Source organism: Lissotriton vulgaris, chromosome 2_1, assembly GCF_964263255.1.
Source record: "Lissotriton vulgaris chromosome 2_1, aLisVul1.2, whole genome shotgun sequence".
NCBI lineage: Eukaryota > Metazoa > Chordata > Amphibia > Caudata > Salamandridae > Lissotriton > Lissotriton vulgaris.
In genome coordinates this window covers 2,027,814,647-2,027,832,115 of record NC_141687.1, presented here as the reverse complement: position 1 = coordinate 2,027,832,115, position 17,469 = coordinate 2,027,814,647, and the positions used below count along the sequence as shown (strand labels likewise).

General features: G+C 40.5%; 1 protein-coding gene across 1 annotated transcript in view; it reads left to right on the top strand.

Annotated features, from left to right (window-relative positions):
- Nucleotides 1-16,610, top strand: part of SPPL2A (signal peptide peptidase like 2A) — a 311,837-nt gene extending 295,227 nt beyond the window's left edge. The window contains exon 16 of the mRNA XM_086958253.1: nt 10,883-16,610. Coding sequence (XP_086814379.1) covers nt 10,883-10,957 — 75 coding nt within the window. The 3' untranslated portion in view covers nt 10,958-16,610. The remainder of the gene's footprint in view (nt 1-10,882) is intronic.
- Nucleotides 16,611-17,469: the final 859 nt, after the last annotated feature.

Genomic DNA, 17,469 nt, shown 5'->3' with positions numbered 1-17,469 from the left:
GCCACAGTGGAGTAGCTGAGCAGATGTCCGAAGGCGGACCAAAGAATGGCGTCCTTATCTAGAGGTGGCACTAGGTATCTTTGTACAATGGGGCCTTGCCTGGCTAGATCTGTTTACCACCACTGGGAGCGTGCATTGTCAAAACGTTTGCACACTAGAACTTCCTCCAGAAGAGTCCCCGTAAGAAGCATTCGGTCAAAGACATAAGAGTTTCCTGTACGCATTCCCACCATTACCTCTCCTGTTTTAAATGCTGAAGAATGTCAGGACCGACCAAGCTTAAGTCATCTTGAGCATTCGTTCAAAGACATAAGAGTTTCCTGTACGCATTCCCACCATTACCTCTCCTGTTTTAAATGCTGAAGAATGTCAGGACCGACCAAGCTTAAGTCATCTTGAGCATTCGGTCAAAGACATAAGAGTTTCCTGTACGCATTCCCACCATTACCTCTCCTGTTTTAAATGCTGAAGAATGTCAGGACCGACCAAGCTTAAGTCATCTTGAGCATTCGGTCAAAGACATAAGAGTTTCCTGTACGCATTCCCACCATTACCTCTCCTGTTTTAAATGCTGAAGAATGTCAGGACCGACCAAGCTTAAGTCATCTTGATAGCCCCAGACTGGAAGAGGAGTTCGCGGTACCAAGAGCCTGAACATTTGTCCTACGATTTGGTTTGCTCTTTGGGAGGAACTTCAGTCTTTGCAACAAGAGAAGGTCCTAAACCAGAATCTCTGCAACCTCCACCTTCACTCATGGAAATTGAGTGGGGACAGCTGAGTTCCTTTGATTTCTCACCTATGGAAGTGGATGTTATCCTTGCATCTAGACACTCTTCAAGAGAAAGGACAATTTCGATCTGAGGTTTCTCCATTGGTTGTATCATTTGAGTTTGGATTGTGAGAAGGTTGAACCCATCCCATGGACAACCAGGGGTGCAATGCAAAGGGTTTTGCCTGAGTTTCGTTTTGCCACTAGTAATTAGTGTAATACCTTGAAAGCAGAGGAATGCAAGACTATATGTTTTGCTTTAGGAGTTGTCTGAGTGCCACATTCTGGATTCTTTGTAGCTTGTGGATGAGTTTTTTAGTGAATCTGATGATATGACCATTTCCTTAATCTCGAAGTGACATCACAAGGCCTAAACATAAACCTTGAGCATACGTTAATCATAACCTAGTTCATGCAAACAGTTAAATGCATACAGGCCTACTGATAACTTGTGTGGGGGCGTTAGATTGGGAAAACTAACTTTAATTTTGTTCTTATATCGAATTTGTCGCTCATCATTTTATTGACTTTGTATTGAAGTCAGAAGTTGGAGTCTGTGATTACGCCAAGGGTATTCACTCCAGTCAATTGTGGTTGAAGGCTGTCTCGTTTCTATGTGCTGGAAGGCTATATGCTTTTGATTTTCCCAAAGTCCACTGGCCATGATTTCAATTATTGAGGAATTAAATCTGAGAGGATTCTTTGTCATCCATAGTTCCACTGCAATTGTGCATTCACTAAGTCCAGATATCTTGATTTCTGATAGTGGATCTAGTTTTAAGATTAATTTATTGTTGTTGGCATACTTGTAGCAGCTGATGTGGAAGCCGCATGAGGGCGGGCCGGGTGGTTGGGTCAACATTAAATAGTGTATGGGTGATTGTTGAGTCCAATATGACGCCAACACAGCAGGGGTAGGTTAAGGACTTAATAGGATGAAAAGAGGCAATTTGGGATGTATACTTATAGTGGCCTTTTTCCATTAAAAATTGTGCCCTGAATCCCACTCTTGTGTTGCTTTTGGGCTAGTAGTTTGTTCCCTGCTATGTCAAAAGCTGAGGACAAGCCGTGGAGAAGAACAACAACTCTAATAGTGTCAACAGTTTGTGAAGTCACCTCAGTTGGAGATTAGTGCTGATTCAGTGCTTCTGACTCAAACGTGTGTTTGTCTTGCAGTAGACTGTTTTATTGGATAAAGGGTTGGTTTGGGAGAAAGCTGCATTTTCTATGAGATTCCCAAAGAATACACCACCATTACAACCTTCACCACTCCTACCTCCATCAACACAACATTATTTTGTGTTTATGTATTTAAGAACATTGTGTGTTTTAATAGTAGTGTGTGTGTGTGTGTGTGTGTGTGTGTGTGTGTGTGTGTGTGTGTGTGTGTGTGTGTGAGGGTGTAAAAAATTGGGTGATGTGGGTATGAATGTGAGAGATATTGTATGTGTGCTATCAGTGAAAAATATAAACATTAGCAAAGCAAACAGGTCTGGCTTTAGTGTGGTAAACAAATGCCGATAGTATTTGTTCCTGTCTGTTTGCGTATGTTACCCCATTAAAGCCGAGCCTATTAAGTTTGCCAGTGATTATTATTCAGGTTGTATGTTTTTTTCTATATTTTTCAGGGATCTGTTTTTTAACATTTACATTCTTCCAAGGTTAGTCAGTATGATTGTATTGAGGGCTGTAAGTGCTTCAGTTGTACCTGGCGGTTACCTTTGAATTATTGTCTCTACATGTGGTGGAGTTGGCTTCCTGAAGATTAGACACCTGTGGGCGACTGCAGTGTTGCAGGTGGGGCCTGCTGACTGGTTTGGTTTAGTGACCAGTTAATGGAAGTCAAGTGCTTCCAAGTTAGCGAGCAAGGACGAGGTCTGGCATAGTGCTGGGGATTTCAAATCGTATTTTGATTTCAGAGATTCCTATGTTTTATCATAATTAGCTGCTGTTGAGAATAAAAGAGGAGTGGCTAAAGCGGGGCTCTGTAGAGGAAGTGGATACATGAGGGGGAAAAAGGCTGCGAAAGAGTCATACAAAAAGCAGTGAACAAAGGAGTGATACTTACTCCAGGACCGTGAAGTCGAAATATTGGATGTGGTTAATGTTCTTTGGGGGCTGTCACAGGCCCCTCTCTATTCCTTTTATTTGGTTGATTTCAGAAGAGGGCGTGGCATCCATCTGGGATTGTTCTGTGTAGAATGGGTGCTTGGACAGGTTTTATATATACACACTGCCCAATGGCATTGGAGCGCATTGAATGAGCAACAGATTACGATACATATGGTCAGATTTAATTGAATATTAAGTGATTTGCCGATGCAGGGACTCGAACCAGGTTCCCCGGATCCAAATTAGGAAGCTGAGGCCGTTAGGCCACATCCTTACTTTTTAATTGATGTGTGAAAGTCGTACACAAGTGGAATTATTATATATGATCACTTGCAGTGAGAACATTCTCTGTTAAATGTCTTTGTGAAGTAAAAAAAAAAACAGCAGCAGAAAATACTGGAAGATTTACCTGAAGCATTGCCTGGAAATACTTGCAAGGGGTTGTTTTAAAAGTAGACTTGGGGACATAGTTAAGCACCTTTACACCAGTGGTGCTGGTACAATTTTCAGAATGGGGGTGAAGACATCAATGTTACATTACAGAGCTGTGAGGGAATGTGAAAAATCCTAGCTTCATACAAAGCGTCGCAAATGCTTTCAGCTGGAGAGTGGTAAGGGTGCAGCTGGTGGCCCATTTTGGAGCACACTGTTGCAAATATATTACTAAACCATTGTGCGGTAGTACACTGTCATTTAAATAACACTTTTTCCATTGAAATGGCCACTAGTAAATTTGCACAGACATCCAGTTTTATTGATAAAACTATGTATCACACAAATGATAATGTGTGAAGATTGTTTCATTGAATGTTTATCATGTTCGCATTATCAAGGAAGAGTGTTTTGATCCCATTAAAGCCTTTCTTTCCTTCACACTTCACAAGCACAAAAAATGTGCTTAATTTTTACTTTAACTGCTGGGATATTCTGCAATGCATACACATAATTTACAGGTATTTAAATTACCTAACAGAGGTAAGATAACAAAAAAAGATATCCTACAGCCGGCCTTTCCTTTCATGCTCCCTGAACCACTGCGACATTGTCGCAAAGGTCACATTAAAAACTCCTCTCACTTTGCAATCGGAGAAAGAAACATAAACACCAATTCCCATGTTAAAAAATAAGTAGCAAAAAAATCAATAGCGGTTTGTCTGAACACATAATCGGACTTGGAAAAGGCTTACTTTGCTTGTTTTAAAATACTGCTTTTATTCCGCTGTTTATATGTACTGTTATTTGGGGGAATATTTTACTGGGAAATGTGATTTTTGCTGAAATTTTTAACGTTGCAGTGTGTTATACTCCCTTTCACTTTCCACTTTCCACTTTCTCGAGCAGGTTTCTTTTTAGCGGCCATCTTGGCCGTGCCTTGCGCCATTCGCGCTCAGTGCTCAAGTCGCTGCTCGCCATCCTCATACAACTCTATTTAATGGCCTCTACCCAGACGCGCAGAGGACGCCCCTAAGTCAAGCCCATCTGCGCCTGTCAGCGTTAAGTCAGCGGCCAGGGCCAGTTATGCTGCCCGAGTTGGGCCGTCTGCTAGTAATGTCCTCCAGTTATCGGGTGAGCTTTTTAAAACATTGCGGCCTCCCTCTTGCCCTTCACACAGTGGCAGCACTATACTTTCTAATGCAGATTTTATTTGCACTGACTGTGGCTTTACTCCAACATTAGAGCTTCCTTCCAGCCTTTTGGCCAATAAATCTTTGAAGGTTACGCGTGTTAGAGCAGCTCTTATTAATGCTAGATCATTGAGGAAGCATCATGTGGACGTGTTTGACCTGGTCTCTTACAACTCATTAGACCTGCTGTTTGTTATAGAGACTTGGCTGGATTCTACCTCCAGCCCTATTGTTGCGCTGGTTAGACCTGCTGGTTATAAGCTTCGACGATTGGACCGCCCAGTCGGCAGAGGCGGTGGTTTGGTCATTTTGCACACAGATAATTGGGTTCTCTGTAGTGAAACTTCTAGCCTATGGGGCGAGTGTGAGGTTTTGGATTTCAGCATCCAGTTTTCAGCCCATTTCACATTAGGCGGCTCCCTCCTCTATGGTCCTCCTGGTCCGGCTGGTGTCTTTCTGGAATCCTGTGGGGATGCGGTAACTGAGCGAGCACTGTGTTTTGCCCATTACTTGGTTCTGAGAGATGTGAATCTTCACCTCGATCAACTTGAGGTTAGAAATTCGGACGATATCTTTGACTCCCTTCAAATGGCTCAACTTTCTCAGCGGGACATTCATTCCACTCATCAAGGGGGTCACATCTTAGATACCATATGTTTTAACTTCCCTACTCGGGTGGTCAAGCCCTCTCCTGTTTCTTGGTCGGATCACTTCCTTATTTGCTTTTCCTGGGAAGTCACCCTGCCATCCAGGCTTGCTCGCTGCCATTGCCCCGACATTCAGTAAAATCAACCCTCTACAGTGTATTAGCACTTTGGCTGCCTCCCGGCCTTCCCTTCTGCAGCATCTGGAAGGGAATGTGACCAGGTTTACTGAATGGATCTCTGACACTGTGTCTGCTTGATCCTCACCGTGCCGGCTTAAGCTGGCAAGAGATTCTTCTTCTAAGCCTTGGTTTTCTCCAGAGTTTAAAGCCCTGAAACACAAGCGTTCCAGCGGCTATTGTCCTATGGCAAAACACTCACTCAGATCTAAACAAAAAAACTATTACGCCGCTATAGTGATCGCTAAAAGCTGATACTTTACTTTACGTATCGATTGGGCCAATAATAACTCAAAAGAAATCTTCTCTATTGTGCAAAGTTTTATGTCCCCTAGTGCCCAGGATCATGCCGCCCCAGTTTCAGAGTCTTTGTGTAATACTCTTGCAAAGTTTTTTGAGGACAAAATTTGTACCATCCAAGCTAGTTTCTCCTCCTGTGCCACTCTACCTACAGCTTCTCCTTCTAGCCGGCCTTCAGCTGACCTTGCCAACACACCCTTAACCTTTGTTCCTTAAGATCTGTCTGGCACCCTCAAAATCCTTAGAGCACTGAAGTTGGACTCTGCATCTGATCCCTGTGCTGCCAGACTTCTGGCTGCTGCGGTAAATATTATCAATCCCGAAGTCAATCAAATTGTCAACATGTCTTGCGGGAGGCTTATGTTCCGGTGTCCTGGAGGCAGGCTCAAATTCTCCCCCTTCTAAAGAAGCCTTCTCTGGACCCGTTGACTCCTGGAAACTATCACCCAATCTCGCTTTTGCCAAGTCTGGCTAAGGTTTGTGAGAAGGGGGGGTTACAAATCAAATTAGCAATTATGTTGAGTCATCAGGTTTGTTACATTATGACCATTTTCATTAGAGCTATTCGCCCACCATAGAAAGTGGAAGGGCGATCCATCTACTGATCAGTTCTTCCACTTTAGCGAGAGTCACCCTGCAGTTGGAACGCATGAATTCCTCCTTGTCTCTTGTAACATTGATCCCCAGATACCGGACTCCGTCTTTGCTCCACAGTAGTGGATAGTCCATCTGGAATGAGGCGGTAGCGTTTGTTAATGGCATGACTTGGGATTTAAACCAGTTAATGGTTATACCCGAAAAAGCCCCAAATTTTATTATTCCCCTTATGGCGTTAAGTCCGTCAGCTGGGTTACACACATATAATGTGTTGTCGTCTGCGTATAGTGGTATTAAAATGGGTCTTGTGGCTGAATCTAGTGCATAGAGTTTGTGATGTTGGCGGAGCATGGCTGCAAGGGGTTCCATGGAGATCACAAATAATAGTGGCGACAGGGGACAACCCTGTAGCGTACCCCTAGTGATGGCAAAGGCTGGGAAGCGTTCCCCGTTTAGAAGAACCAACGCACAGGGCTCATTATACAGCAACTTGATCCACTGGAGAAATCCCCGTGGAAATCCTATGTGCGTCAATACCGCCAGTAGGTATCCCCATTCCAGGGAGTCAAACGCTTTGCCATCGCCTGTTCGTCCTGATCAATAACGTGTAGGATAGAAAAAAGTGTTAGCAAATTGTGCGACGTTGAGCGGCCTGGTATGAAACCTGCCTAATCAGGGCGGATAAGCCTATCCATTAGTAGGGTTAGTCTATTAGCAAGCACTTTAGCCAATATTTTGGCATCACAGTTTATCATCGATGGTGGCCTGTAGTAATCTGTGGAGTCTGGGGATTTACCAGGCTTCAACAGCGAGACCATGGTGGGCGGGAGTGACCCTGTTTCGAAGGCTTCTTCATAAACTGCTTTCAGGACAGGGCTTGAGTGTCTATATACATTTCGTAAAACTCAATGCCCAGTCCGTCGATTGTGAGGTGATCTTTGAGGTTCCAGGAGGAGATTGAGAATAGAAGGTAGAAGATGAAAAATGTATTGCTAATTCCAGCAGAGGGGGAAAGCATACCTGGAATTGACAGAACCGAAGCACAGTGACTAAGGTTGCTTATTGTCGTCTGACTTGAGCTAACACCCTTTTGATCATAAAAGGAGGGAACACGTAGTTGATTGCTTGGGACCAGCCTTTCAAAAAGGCAACTGAAGCCAATGCTAATCAGTCCGCCGCCTAGCTGAGAAACTGGAAAAGATGGGAATTAAGTCAGGATGCGAGATGGTCTATTTTTAAGGGTCCTCATTTATGAAAAGAGACCTTAACACAGAGGATGAAGTCTCCAATCGCCGGAATCGTGAAGTTAACAGGAATGCCAATTGGCTATTATTTTGAGATTCCCTGACAGATATTCTGCACAAATCGATAAATTGTGACAGAATTCCCAAAACTTCTTTGCCAGTTCTGCCAGGGGCTTGAATCTGATGCCATCACGGTCATTGATGTATCGTACTCTGATAATTTTGCCCATGCGAAGAAGGAATAAATCAATGGATTTTGTTTTTTTCTAGGCTTCCAATTGCAAAGGAACCTCCAAGCATCTTTAAAAAGTTTATATGCAATCTGGACTCACTGCGAGACCATGTACCCCCAATCGAAATCTGACCACACCAGGTGTCCTTGCCTGTCAGACTTACATCGGATTATAATACAAGATTGGGGCATCTAAATGGTCTGTCCGCCCGTGGATTTCTAGCTGGGGTTTTGGATGAAGACTGATGGTGTTGGAGTAGGCGAGATCCCAGCGCAAATGGCAAATCTTTAGTCTTTGGAGAGCTCAATAGTGAAGGAGCCCCGAAAGATGGCCTGGATCGACTATGAAAGAAGACCGACAATCCTTGCCAGGTACCTGAGGCAATTGGAAGAACTGTGAAGAGTCTGGAGAATCTCTGATTTTATGGCTTTGACTTTGGCTAAGGGTAAACAAATACATTTTAAGCCTGATACCTTGAGACTTGAAATAACCTACGACTGGCTTCATGGTTTTTGGGAAACACGACATTGCAGAGGAAAGGCCTAAGGGAAGAGAGGAACAATTATATGTTTCCACCTGCCATTTAAGTTTAAAACATTTCCCTGTGATTGTGATGAATGGGAACCAGAAGATAGGCACTCACTCTGTAGATCCAAACGTACCATCCAATCATTTTGAAGTAATGCGTCCCTGAGATGGACAATAGTCTCCGACTTTAAATGACGATAAATCACTAATTGGTTGAAGTGTCTGAAATTGATAACAGATCTCATCTTTTTGTATTTCTTTTGTACTAAGAAAAGAGAATGTTAGAAACCTGAACGATTGTGTAAAAGAAAAGCAATTTCTTGTGATATTAGGGCAGGCACTTAGGATGAAAATTTTTGGGGGGGGCAAATACTGTTTGAGAAGGCATTGCTTAAAGTTCTATAGAGTAACCTTGTATGATGTTTAGTACCCAAGGATCGGAGGTTATTTATTGCCATTTTGTCAAAAAAATCTTAAACAGCCTCCTACAAAAAGTAGGCTAGAAGGAAGACCGATCAGCTTGGGTTATGTTTCTGTAGCTTATTTTGTCCTCGGAAACCTCTGCCTCTCTGCGAGTAGAATTATGGCTTGTATTCTTGATAGTTTGCGTTGTAGGAGCCTCTAAATCCTTAGTTTCAGAAGTTGTGGGCAGTAAAGCAGCTCCTGCCTCTACTGGCCCTGGCAAAAACACATGATTATACTGTTTTGAGATATCGCTAGGCTTATCCAGTGAGACCAAAGTAGTGAAATATTTACTAAGTTCCTAATAAAGGAATCCCCAAACAAGAGACATTCCTTATTAATACCGGGATCCATGGTACAAGATTTGCTAATTTGAGGTCTAAATTTAATAAAGGCCCTTTCTTGTTCATGGGTAATCGCAGAGTTGGCATTTCCTAACAAACAGAAGGCTCATTGGGTCCACATGGACATATCTTCAGGACAATTGGAAGTATTGTCAAGTCTGGTGAATTCCGCTGAGTCAAAGATACATGCCAGGTGACCTATGCCATCCAGCATCTTATCCTGGCATGTAGACCAGGCCTTGTCCACCCCTTTACCAGGATCTTTCCCGAGTTTAGAGAAAAAAGTAAGTATGTTGGGATCAATAGCGGACGTAGAGGCTATATGAGATGGTAACGAAGATCTAGGGCATTCCAATTGGAATTTGGCCTTGGTTTGTTTGTCCAATGGCAAACAAAGGTAAGGATTTGAGTAATCACAATTTTTGAATTTTGTTATCAATAATTTTAGATTTGGATTTACATTTGGAAGCTGCAGTATTACTCCCCTCCTTATAAGGAGGCCTAGGAGGAACATGTGGAGGGAGCCTCGCTAGTTATAAGCACAACATTAGACTTTGGAGCTGTTGACAGAGCACTTTTAGCTGATCGCGGATTCGCCATGGCTTTGCGCTTTCTGCGTTTCCCTCCGCAGAATGGGCCAAAAAAGGTTTAGCTACCAAATTGATGACAGAAATTTCAATATTCTTTGTCACCTCATCCATACAGGCGGCAACAGCTTGCTCCACAGGAGATTGTATAACCCCAATTATAAGCCCATTTTAATTATTGTCGAGCTCCATATTATTAGACTGACAGGCCACAAAAAGACTGAAAAGCCTTGAAGCAATAACGCTTTGCTAAAATATAGACAAAATGAGCCAATGTAGAGTTAAGGACAATGTTTAGCAAAGGAGCACAATGCCCTCCCTCTAAGATGAGATAGGCTGTGCAGAAACAGTAAAGGGGGCAAGAAGCAAGGCTGTGTCCCTGGGAAGGTCCGTGCTCCAACGTCGGTAACATGAAAGAGCCGACCAGAGCTCCGACAACAGTTCGGCGGGAGTAATAGTGCCAGAGAAGGCCAGTGAAGAACAGGCTGAAGTAGGAGGGCAAACAAGGCGTCCTTATTACTGCATCACAGGGAATGATCAGTGTTACCGAGGACTCGCTGAATAGAACAATAGGTGCAGAAGCGCTTGTGACGGCGTGAAACAATTGGCCCAAGAAATAAAAACAATGGAAACAAAGTAAATAACGCGCAGTAAGTATACACCACGAATACTGGCTAAATATTATACTTGAGCACCAAAAATGTGAAGATAAGGCAATATCAAATACTTATCTTGACTGCGAGCAGCAAGAAAAAGAGGACTGTTCGCTGTTGAGATGGGTATTATAGTAGTTGCGTAACAAAGGCCCCCGCAGTGCGGGGGACCCCGTGTGCAGGGGGCCCCCTCACCACAGTAGGCAGGCCTGGGAGCTCCGGATTAAATCCGAAGCGGGAGCCCCTCCTATGTACCTTGCAGGGGTGCCCCTTCAACCTTCGTTACACCACTGTATTATAGGGGATGCTGTTGCCTCATTGGCTGTTTAGGATACAAGGTTTTTTTTTCCCATTGACTTGTTTCTAAACCTGATAGGATTTGTAGTTTTTCATTTTTCTCGACTGCTGCTGTTTAAATGAAGGCAAGATTAGAGATTCATAACAGGAGCCTCCAGTCTTACAATAAAATTTGAAATCTATGTTTCTAGCAAAGCAATTACACATAGTACACCATTTTATTTGTGGGTCTCCGTTCCTTAACTAAAGGGTTCGATTACAGATTCTCTTTTAGATGGTTAACGTTTTGTTTTTTGTTTTTTACCAGGTAATGGAACACCTGGAGTCAGCAGTTAATGAAGAAAACGACGAGGATTCTACAAAATACTCTGAAGTGCCATAGCACATCCCTAGTGTAGGTTATAAAGTGTTTGTAGAACAAAGGTATTTGACAGAATTACCATGATTTTATAATCATAACATTAGAATGCTTTCTTTAGTCACTATGACAGCAATGGTCTCTCCAATAGGCTATGTATATTTTTATAAAGCCTCCCTATGAAGCCCAAGTGGGTAAACAAGATGTTCTGTAAAACGCAGACAAATGTGCCTTATTTCAATTTGAAGTGTTTGACCTATGCAAGTTTTAAAATTATTGTAGATATATTTTTTAGAATGTATTTCTTGGCATTGTGGTCAAGAAAAAATGCTGCATATTTCATATCCAATTTGTTTTTCGCTTAAATTTGATCAACTATAATGTGCATAAGTATTTAGATACTCTGTTAAATACAATCAGTAGTTTAACAAAGGGTTATTTCGACAGAAGCAACCCAAATGGGATGGCAAGGTTGCCCTCTACAAAATATTGTTGCCAAGATGAAACTTGTAGCCTCGAATATTAAAAAAAGAAAGACAACCTGTCCTATAATATATTTCTCATATTAGGATTCTCAGTCTTTTAGTTTCTCTTTTGAAATAATCCATGATTAGGCAAAGTAGCATAACTATTATTTTCTGTGTGCAACTGAATTAATGTAACTTTCTCTTAAAAATGTATTGTACACTCCACTGGTATGCACAATACATGAAATGAATAGTAAGTAAAGGCAACCAAGATGATGCAAATTCTGATAGATTATGTCACTTATTTATTCTGTTCAAATACATTTTGAAATTGTAATGTTACATCTGACTATTTACTAATGACATAGCATGAGCTCTAATTTTAAGCTTGTTTTGTACATATGTATTTAATGTTTGATAATGAGCCTACTTTTCACTCTCGGTTGGTACTCCTAATTTGTGGTGTTAGGCTGTTAATTTTTACCTAAAAAGCTAGCCTTGCATAATCTAGAAATGTTTCATAAATGGTTAGTTATTTTATTTTAGACAAGGTAGACTTTCAGACTTATGTGCTATCGAATTGATAGCTCCTTGAATGTAACTCATTCTTTTGTCAAGCATTCGCCAAATCTTGCACACATTTTTGGAATCTATAAATATATTTTTGTTTGTCAGACTGATAATGCGGTTTACGCCACTTCGAATATTAATTAAATAGGTAATACTTGCAAATTTGTATACCTAGATTCTCCACACTAATAGGTCAGTAGTTCTGTTAGGGGAAAGCATTGGGTATTTTATGCACAGTAACCTATGTGTGGCCCATCCTTTGCCCTTTCCCGAACAGGCCTTAGGCCTCCTAAAGCTCCAATCCTTTCTTTCTGTAGCAAATACTTCTCAAGTTGTGCTTTACATTTCTTGGCACCTTGATCGTTTTTTTCACTGAGGGAGTGAGTTTCCCTTAACCCTCCTCTTAAGACCTTGCTCCTTGATATACACTCTCCCACTCAATTTCAAAGATTCTGTCTACTTCTGCAAGTATATTTTTGGTGTACCTCAGACACAACCGCCATAAGCAAGTATGTTTATGCAGCTATCCCAAGTACTTATACTATGTTTGCAAATTTCTTTTCAGCTAGTTGTGTCAACTACTTTAACATACATGTACCTTCATAGTCTGACACATAAGCACTCTATGCATTTCAAAAATGTTACTAAGTTAGCTGTCTCCTTCTACCTAAAAATATTATTTTACAAACAGATAGTTCAAAAGTAGCATTAATAGCCTTTCTGTCAATCTACCTTTGCATGTGATCTTCAGAGCACACTCAAGTGCATCTTTATGATTTTTGTAAATCTTAGGTGACAATGCTTACTCTTGATGGGAGCCTCAGTTTGGGAACGTCCTGTTAAAAATTATTTTTGGATAGTCCTCTGGATCATGTTATTTCTAAACCGCCAGTGATCTAAGGTAACACAATCTTGGTAATCTTCCCATTAGCCTTGAGGAACAAAGGAGTAAAGTACATAGAATTAAGCACAAGTTATTCACCAGAGGGATTCCTAGTTCTTAGCTCCCTTTGATCCAAACATCACACCTCCCTCGGTCCGTGGCTTATTATGTGGCTGGAGAGAAAAGGAGTGGAACTTTGGGAATCCGGTCAGTATGTTGAAGGAGGGGAAACTCAACAAGCTTGGTGTGCCCCTAGGTTTATCATTAAAAAAAAAATACAAATAACTGAACTGTCTAAGGTTCCGCCATCGCATACTCATTATATGTGTATCATTAGTCTGGAGTAAATTTAGTAAAGAACACGGAGTAAGAGAACCTGTACTGTGTGTTAGAAGAAAGTATCTACTTATAATCCTAGCTCCTCAGTGTGGGTATCTTCACTAAATGCTAAACATGGAGAGAACAAAGACTCATCAGATACCTCAAAAGCTAACCTATACCTTACCTACCAACTTAAAAACCTATATCCCCTTTTTGAAGTTAACCCCACATTAAAATAGAAAACTTCACATTAAAAAGCAAATAAAAGGCGCTGGCCACAACCCATTCTGAGTTTTATGTCATAATAAAAACAGTATGTAGAAAACATAAAAAATAAAAAAAACGAAGAGACTCATAAACAAACATTCTTCTCCCTCTGGGAGGGGAGTGGTTATCACTGGTTAGGAGGAATTGATGTCACACTTGCTATTTACATCATGACCATTAACTGTGCATGGCCGTTACCTTGTCTTGCTTTGATTTTGACCTGGCACATATACTATTCTAAATCTAGTCAAAGCAATGCCGCTGCTAGCACCATGCCAAGGTTATGGAAATGACAAGTTAATGACCATGTACCCGTAATGGCAGACAAGAGAATGACAAGGTGATGGGTGTGTTCCACCAGAAATTGTAGTCCATATGGTTGATGGAGTTTCACTCTGGTGACCTCCCCATCCACCTGAAAAGTAGAAATGGAGCAGCACGAAAAGGGAAAGCTCAGTAGCCTACTGTGAACTCCACTTGTTAAATGAAGCAATGGGGACAGCCTCTGAGAAATTCCATTGAGAAGCAACTCTCTAAATATCTGAAGAGAGACGTAGAGGTGATATTTATTTGTCGAGCAAAACAGCGGTATTTGCTTATTGGATATTTGTGTGAGGAACTGCATGTTTACTTGTCTGCGCTCTCAAGGGCTACTGATGGAGGAGAGGAGGAGCAGAGTCTCTTATGCATTTTATATACCGCTAAGAAGTCAAGAGGAGGTTTCCTGCTTATAAAGTAAGGTTTTGGGTACAGGGTTTTATTATTCGTAATGTGTCTCTGAGCTCTATTTGTTGATAATGGAGCTTTCAGTGCTGCTATAGCTTAATCTTTTAAACCCAGGACCTACACCACAACAGACCTGACAGTTCAATCACCTGTAGAATCTCCACTATAATCAACAAAGGTAACGAGGCAGCAAGATAGTGATGTTGGAACATCTAATTTCAAAATTGTGCTTTTTTTCCAAATTCTCATGGAAGCAGGGATTTGATCAACATGATCACATTATTATACCATCAACTGAAGAAAAATTCTGGGATGCTCCTGCTGGAGATCCATGCTTCAAGGATGAGGACTGGTTCATTTTTCTTTGTCCAATTCTTGAAAAAAAACAGCATCTTTATAAAATTGAAGAGCTGGGATCAAAATGGCAGTTTGCAGGAGATGGAGGCTCAGTCACATTGGGTTCTTCCACATGTAGAGGGTTGCTCTCAATGTTAAAAAAGACACTGTTGGAGAAAAAAGCCTTTGACGTAATATAGAGAAGGACATTTTAAAAAATGTAGACCTTCTAAAAGCAAACAAAAAAGCTTTATCAGGCAGAGCCTTGTGTGCCAGAACTGAGGCTGTGCTGTCTGTCTGTCTTTGAGCAACTGGTCTCTTTTTTTATTATGTCCTATTTACTTCAATTTTGGTCAGCCCAGAGATGATTATTAATGTTTTTATTTGCACCTTCTATTTCGGTGGGAGGAGAAAGAAAGAGGAGTACAAAAGTTATTTAACATACAATGGTAGGAGACTTGTTGAGACTGGAGTCTTTCTGGGTATGTATTCCAGAATCCATACATTGTCTGAGTTTCTCAGTGTTTCACAACAATGAATGGAGATTGAATGAATGAGAACTTGTATGATTGTACAATTTATTATAATGTAGATTAAGTCTTTTATTGGATCTTTGTGAAAAGTAGACAGCACAGACTTGAGAGTGCTTGCCTCCAGACTGCATTGCAAGACAACAATGGAAAATACTAATATATGCTCCCTTTCCACTTTTTCTAAATAGCTTTTGGGTTATAGTGACTGTTCACTATTTTGTTCCTCAAGTGTCTACATTTTCTTGCACGACATGCTAACATTTGTTGTCAGATCGCTTGCCTCGGAAGTAAAGAAATTAAGACTTTCCTGACCACCAAGTCAAGTTAGAAGCTGTCTAAAAGCACAGCTGATGTTTTGTGGCCCACTTCAGGAGCAGCCTCTGCTTTGAACTGAACCCCTATGCTGACATCTTCTTGCTAGCAATGCATATTAAAAAATAAGAACATGAAAGTATACGACTTTGCATACTGCTACTAGAAAGCATAGGACTCCAGCATGCCTCTAGAAAATTGAAGCACATTCTGAAAATCCAAATGGGCGATCAGCAAGACTCTATTAGGAAAAACGTATACTTTTCAGGTTGCCCTTTTGTTTTATGATGATGTTTTTTTTATCTCACTGACTACTTAATTTAGAACTATAGACATATTTCAACATCTTCGCTCAAAGGAAGAGCTAGAGCTACTGTAGATGGGACCCTGGAATCTGCTGATAAGTGTCCTAAAGACAACCCAGACTTGATACATGTGATAGGTAGCAAGGCATCCAAACGGCAGTCTTCTCTGCATTGAAATCAGAGTTCTGTTTGCCTGTAGCACTGATTCTAGCAATAACAATCATTATTAAGTTTACTGCCGGGTTAGCACAATAAAAATTAATGTATAACCAAAACAAAAAGTAGTATACTATAATGCTCAGGATGTTTAGGAAATGTTTCAATTGTGTAATCTTCATGAATAAGCATGCAGGTTAAACTGTGAAGAAATTGTTACTACCTATTCTACAAATTTCTTTGTAAAACATGTGGATAACTTGAGCAATTTTATTAAAGCAGCAATACTACCTGGAAATGTATACAAAAGTACAGCATATTTCTTGACGTTTTCCATTCCTTTTCTTATATTCGCTTAACACCGTTTACATTTTTTCCAAATTTGTCATAACTTCCAGATGTATGCTGTGTGAAAGACAACTTGGAGCAGATTACTTATCAATATTGTTTAATAGCTAAAGATCTAAAGTAAGGTGGGGCTAGATAAATAGAGCAGTTACTTTTAAATTAGTAATGCAAAAGAAATCTAGAAAAGGGGTTCACTGGCAACATTATGGTTGTGTCTCTCTCCAGATTGCATTCACAACCGGCATTGTTAGCAGTATTGCTGTGAAAATTATTTCTTTGAATTCTTTATTTGTTGATGTTTGCTTTATTATATAACACTGTATTTTTGGAAAACGTTAGCGTAAAACATTTAAATGAAGTAAAAACGTTTTCATCCAGTGTCCAAATAGATCAAACTAAATGGAATATGCAATCAAATCGAAATGTATTAAATAAAAAAAGTTTTGCTTTCCAGCTGTCCAGTAAGTGGTTACTTGTTTTGTCTGACCAGCTGCTAGAAGATTATGTTTACTGTAATGACCACTAATTTTGGTATTCTCCAAAGTGAGGAGAGGGCAGAGGGTTGTTTTTTCAAAACCTATCCCATTTTACTGTTTGCAAAGCAATTTCCCTGATTGATTTCCGTCGTCACTTCTTATCTGCTCTATTAGATTATTTGCTTCTTAGACAAGCTCCTTATGTGTTCAAGAACCCAGTGTAATGGTCTGTCATGTTCAAAATCAAAATTTTCTTCTCAAATATGTGTTGAATAATACATTTTCAGTACTCCTACCCTACTTGGTCAGCTCACATTGTTTTGGATAGGTTGCAAAAGCTCATTGTTATAGCCATCGAAATTAAAATGTAATTTTGAAAATATTTATTAATTATCTAAATTATAGTTCTGGGATTGATATACGCTAAATAATTCAAAGAGTCAAATGTAGGGCTGCTGTTGCCTGAACTGGAAGTATATTTGGACATAGCTTTTCAAAGACTATGTGAACACACTTAATATTTGTTTTGATTCTAAAAGTCATGATTGGAAAGTATTCAGTTAGGCATACCTATGACTTATAGATGTAGATCACCAGTTCCTAAGTGTATTAGAGTGGTCCAAGCTTTAGCAGTTCATTCAGTGCAACAATTCAGTAAGAACCAAATGTGTATTACAGAACAACTTATACCAACTAGAAATTCATGAGATACAGGAGAGAAGATAGCAAGAACATTAACATGTCCAGATTGCGGAGATTTAAATATGCACTGTCAAATCACGTCAACCTAAAGTAACAGGAATTATATTTATAAATTATTGTCTGAAAAGATGTTA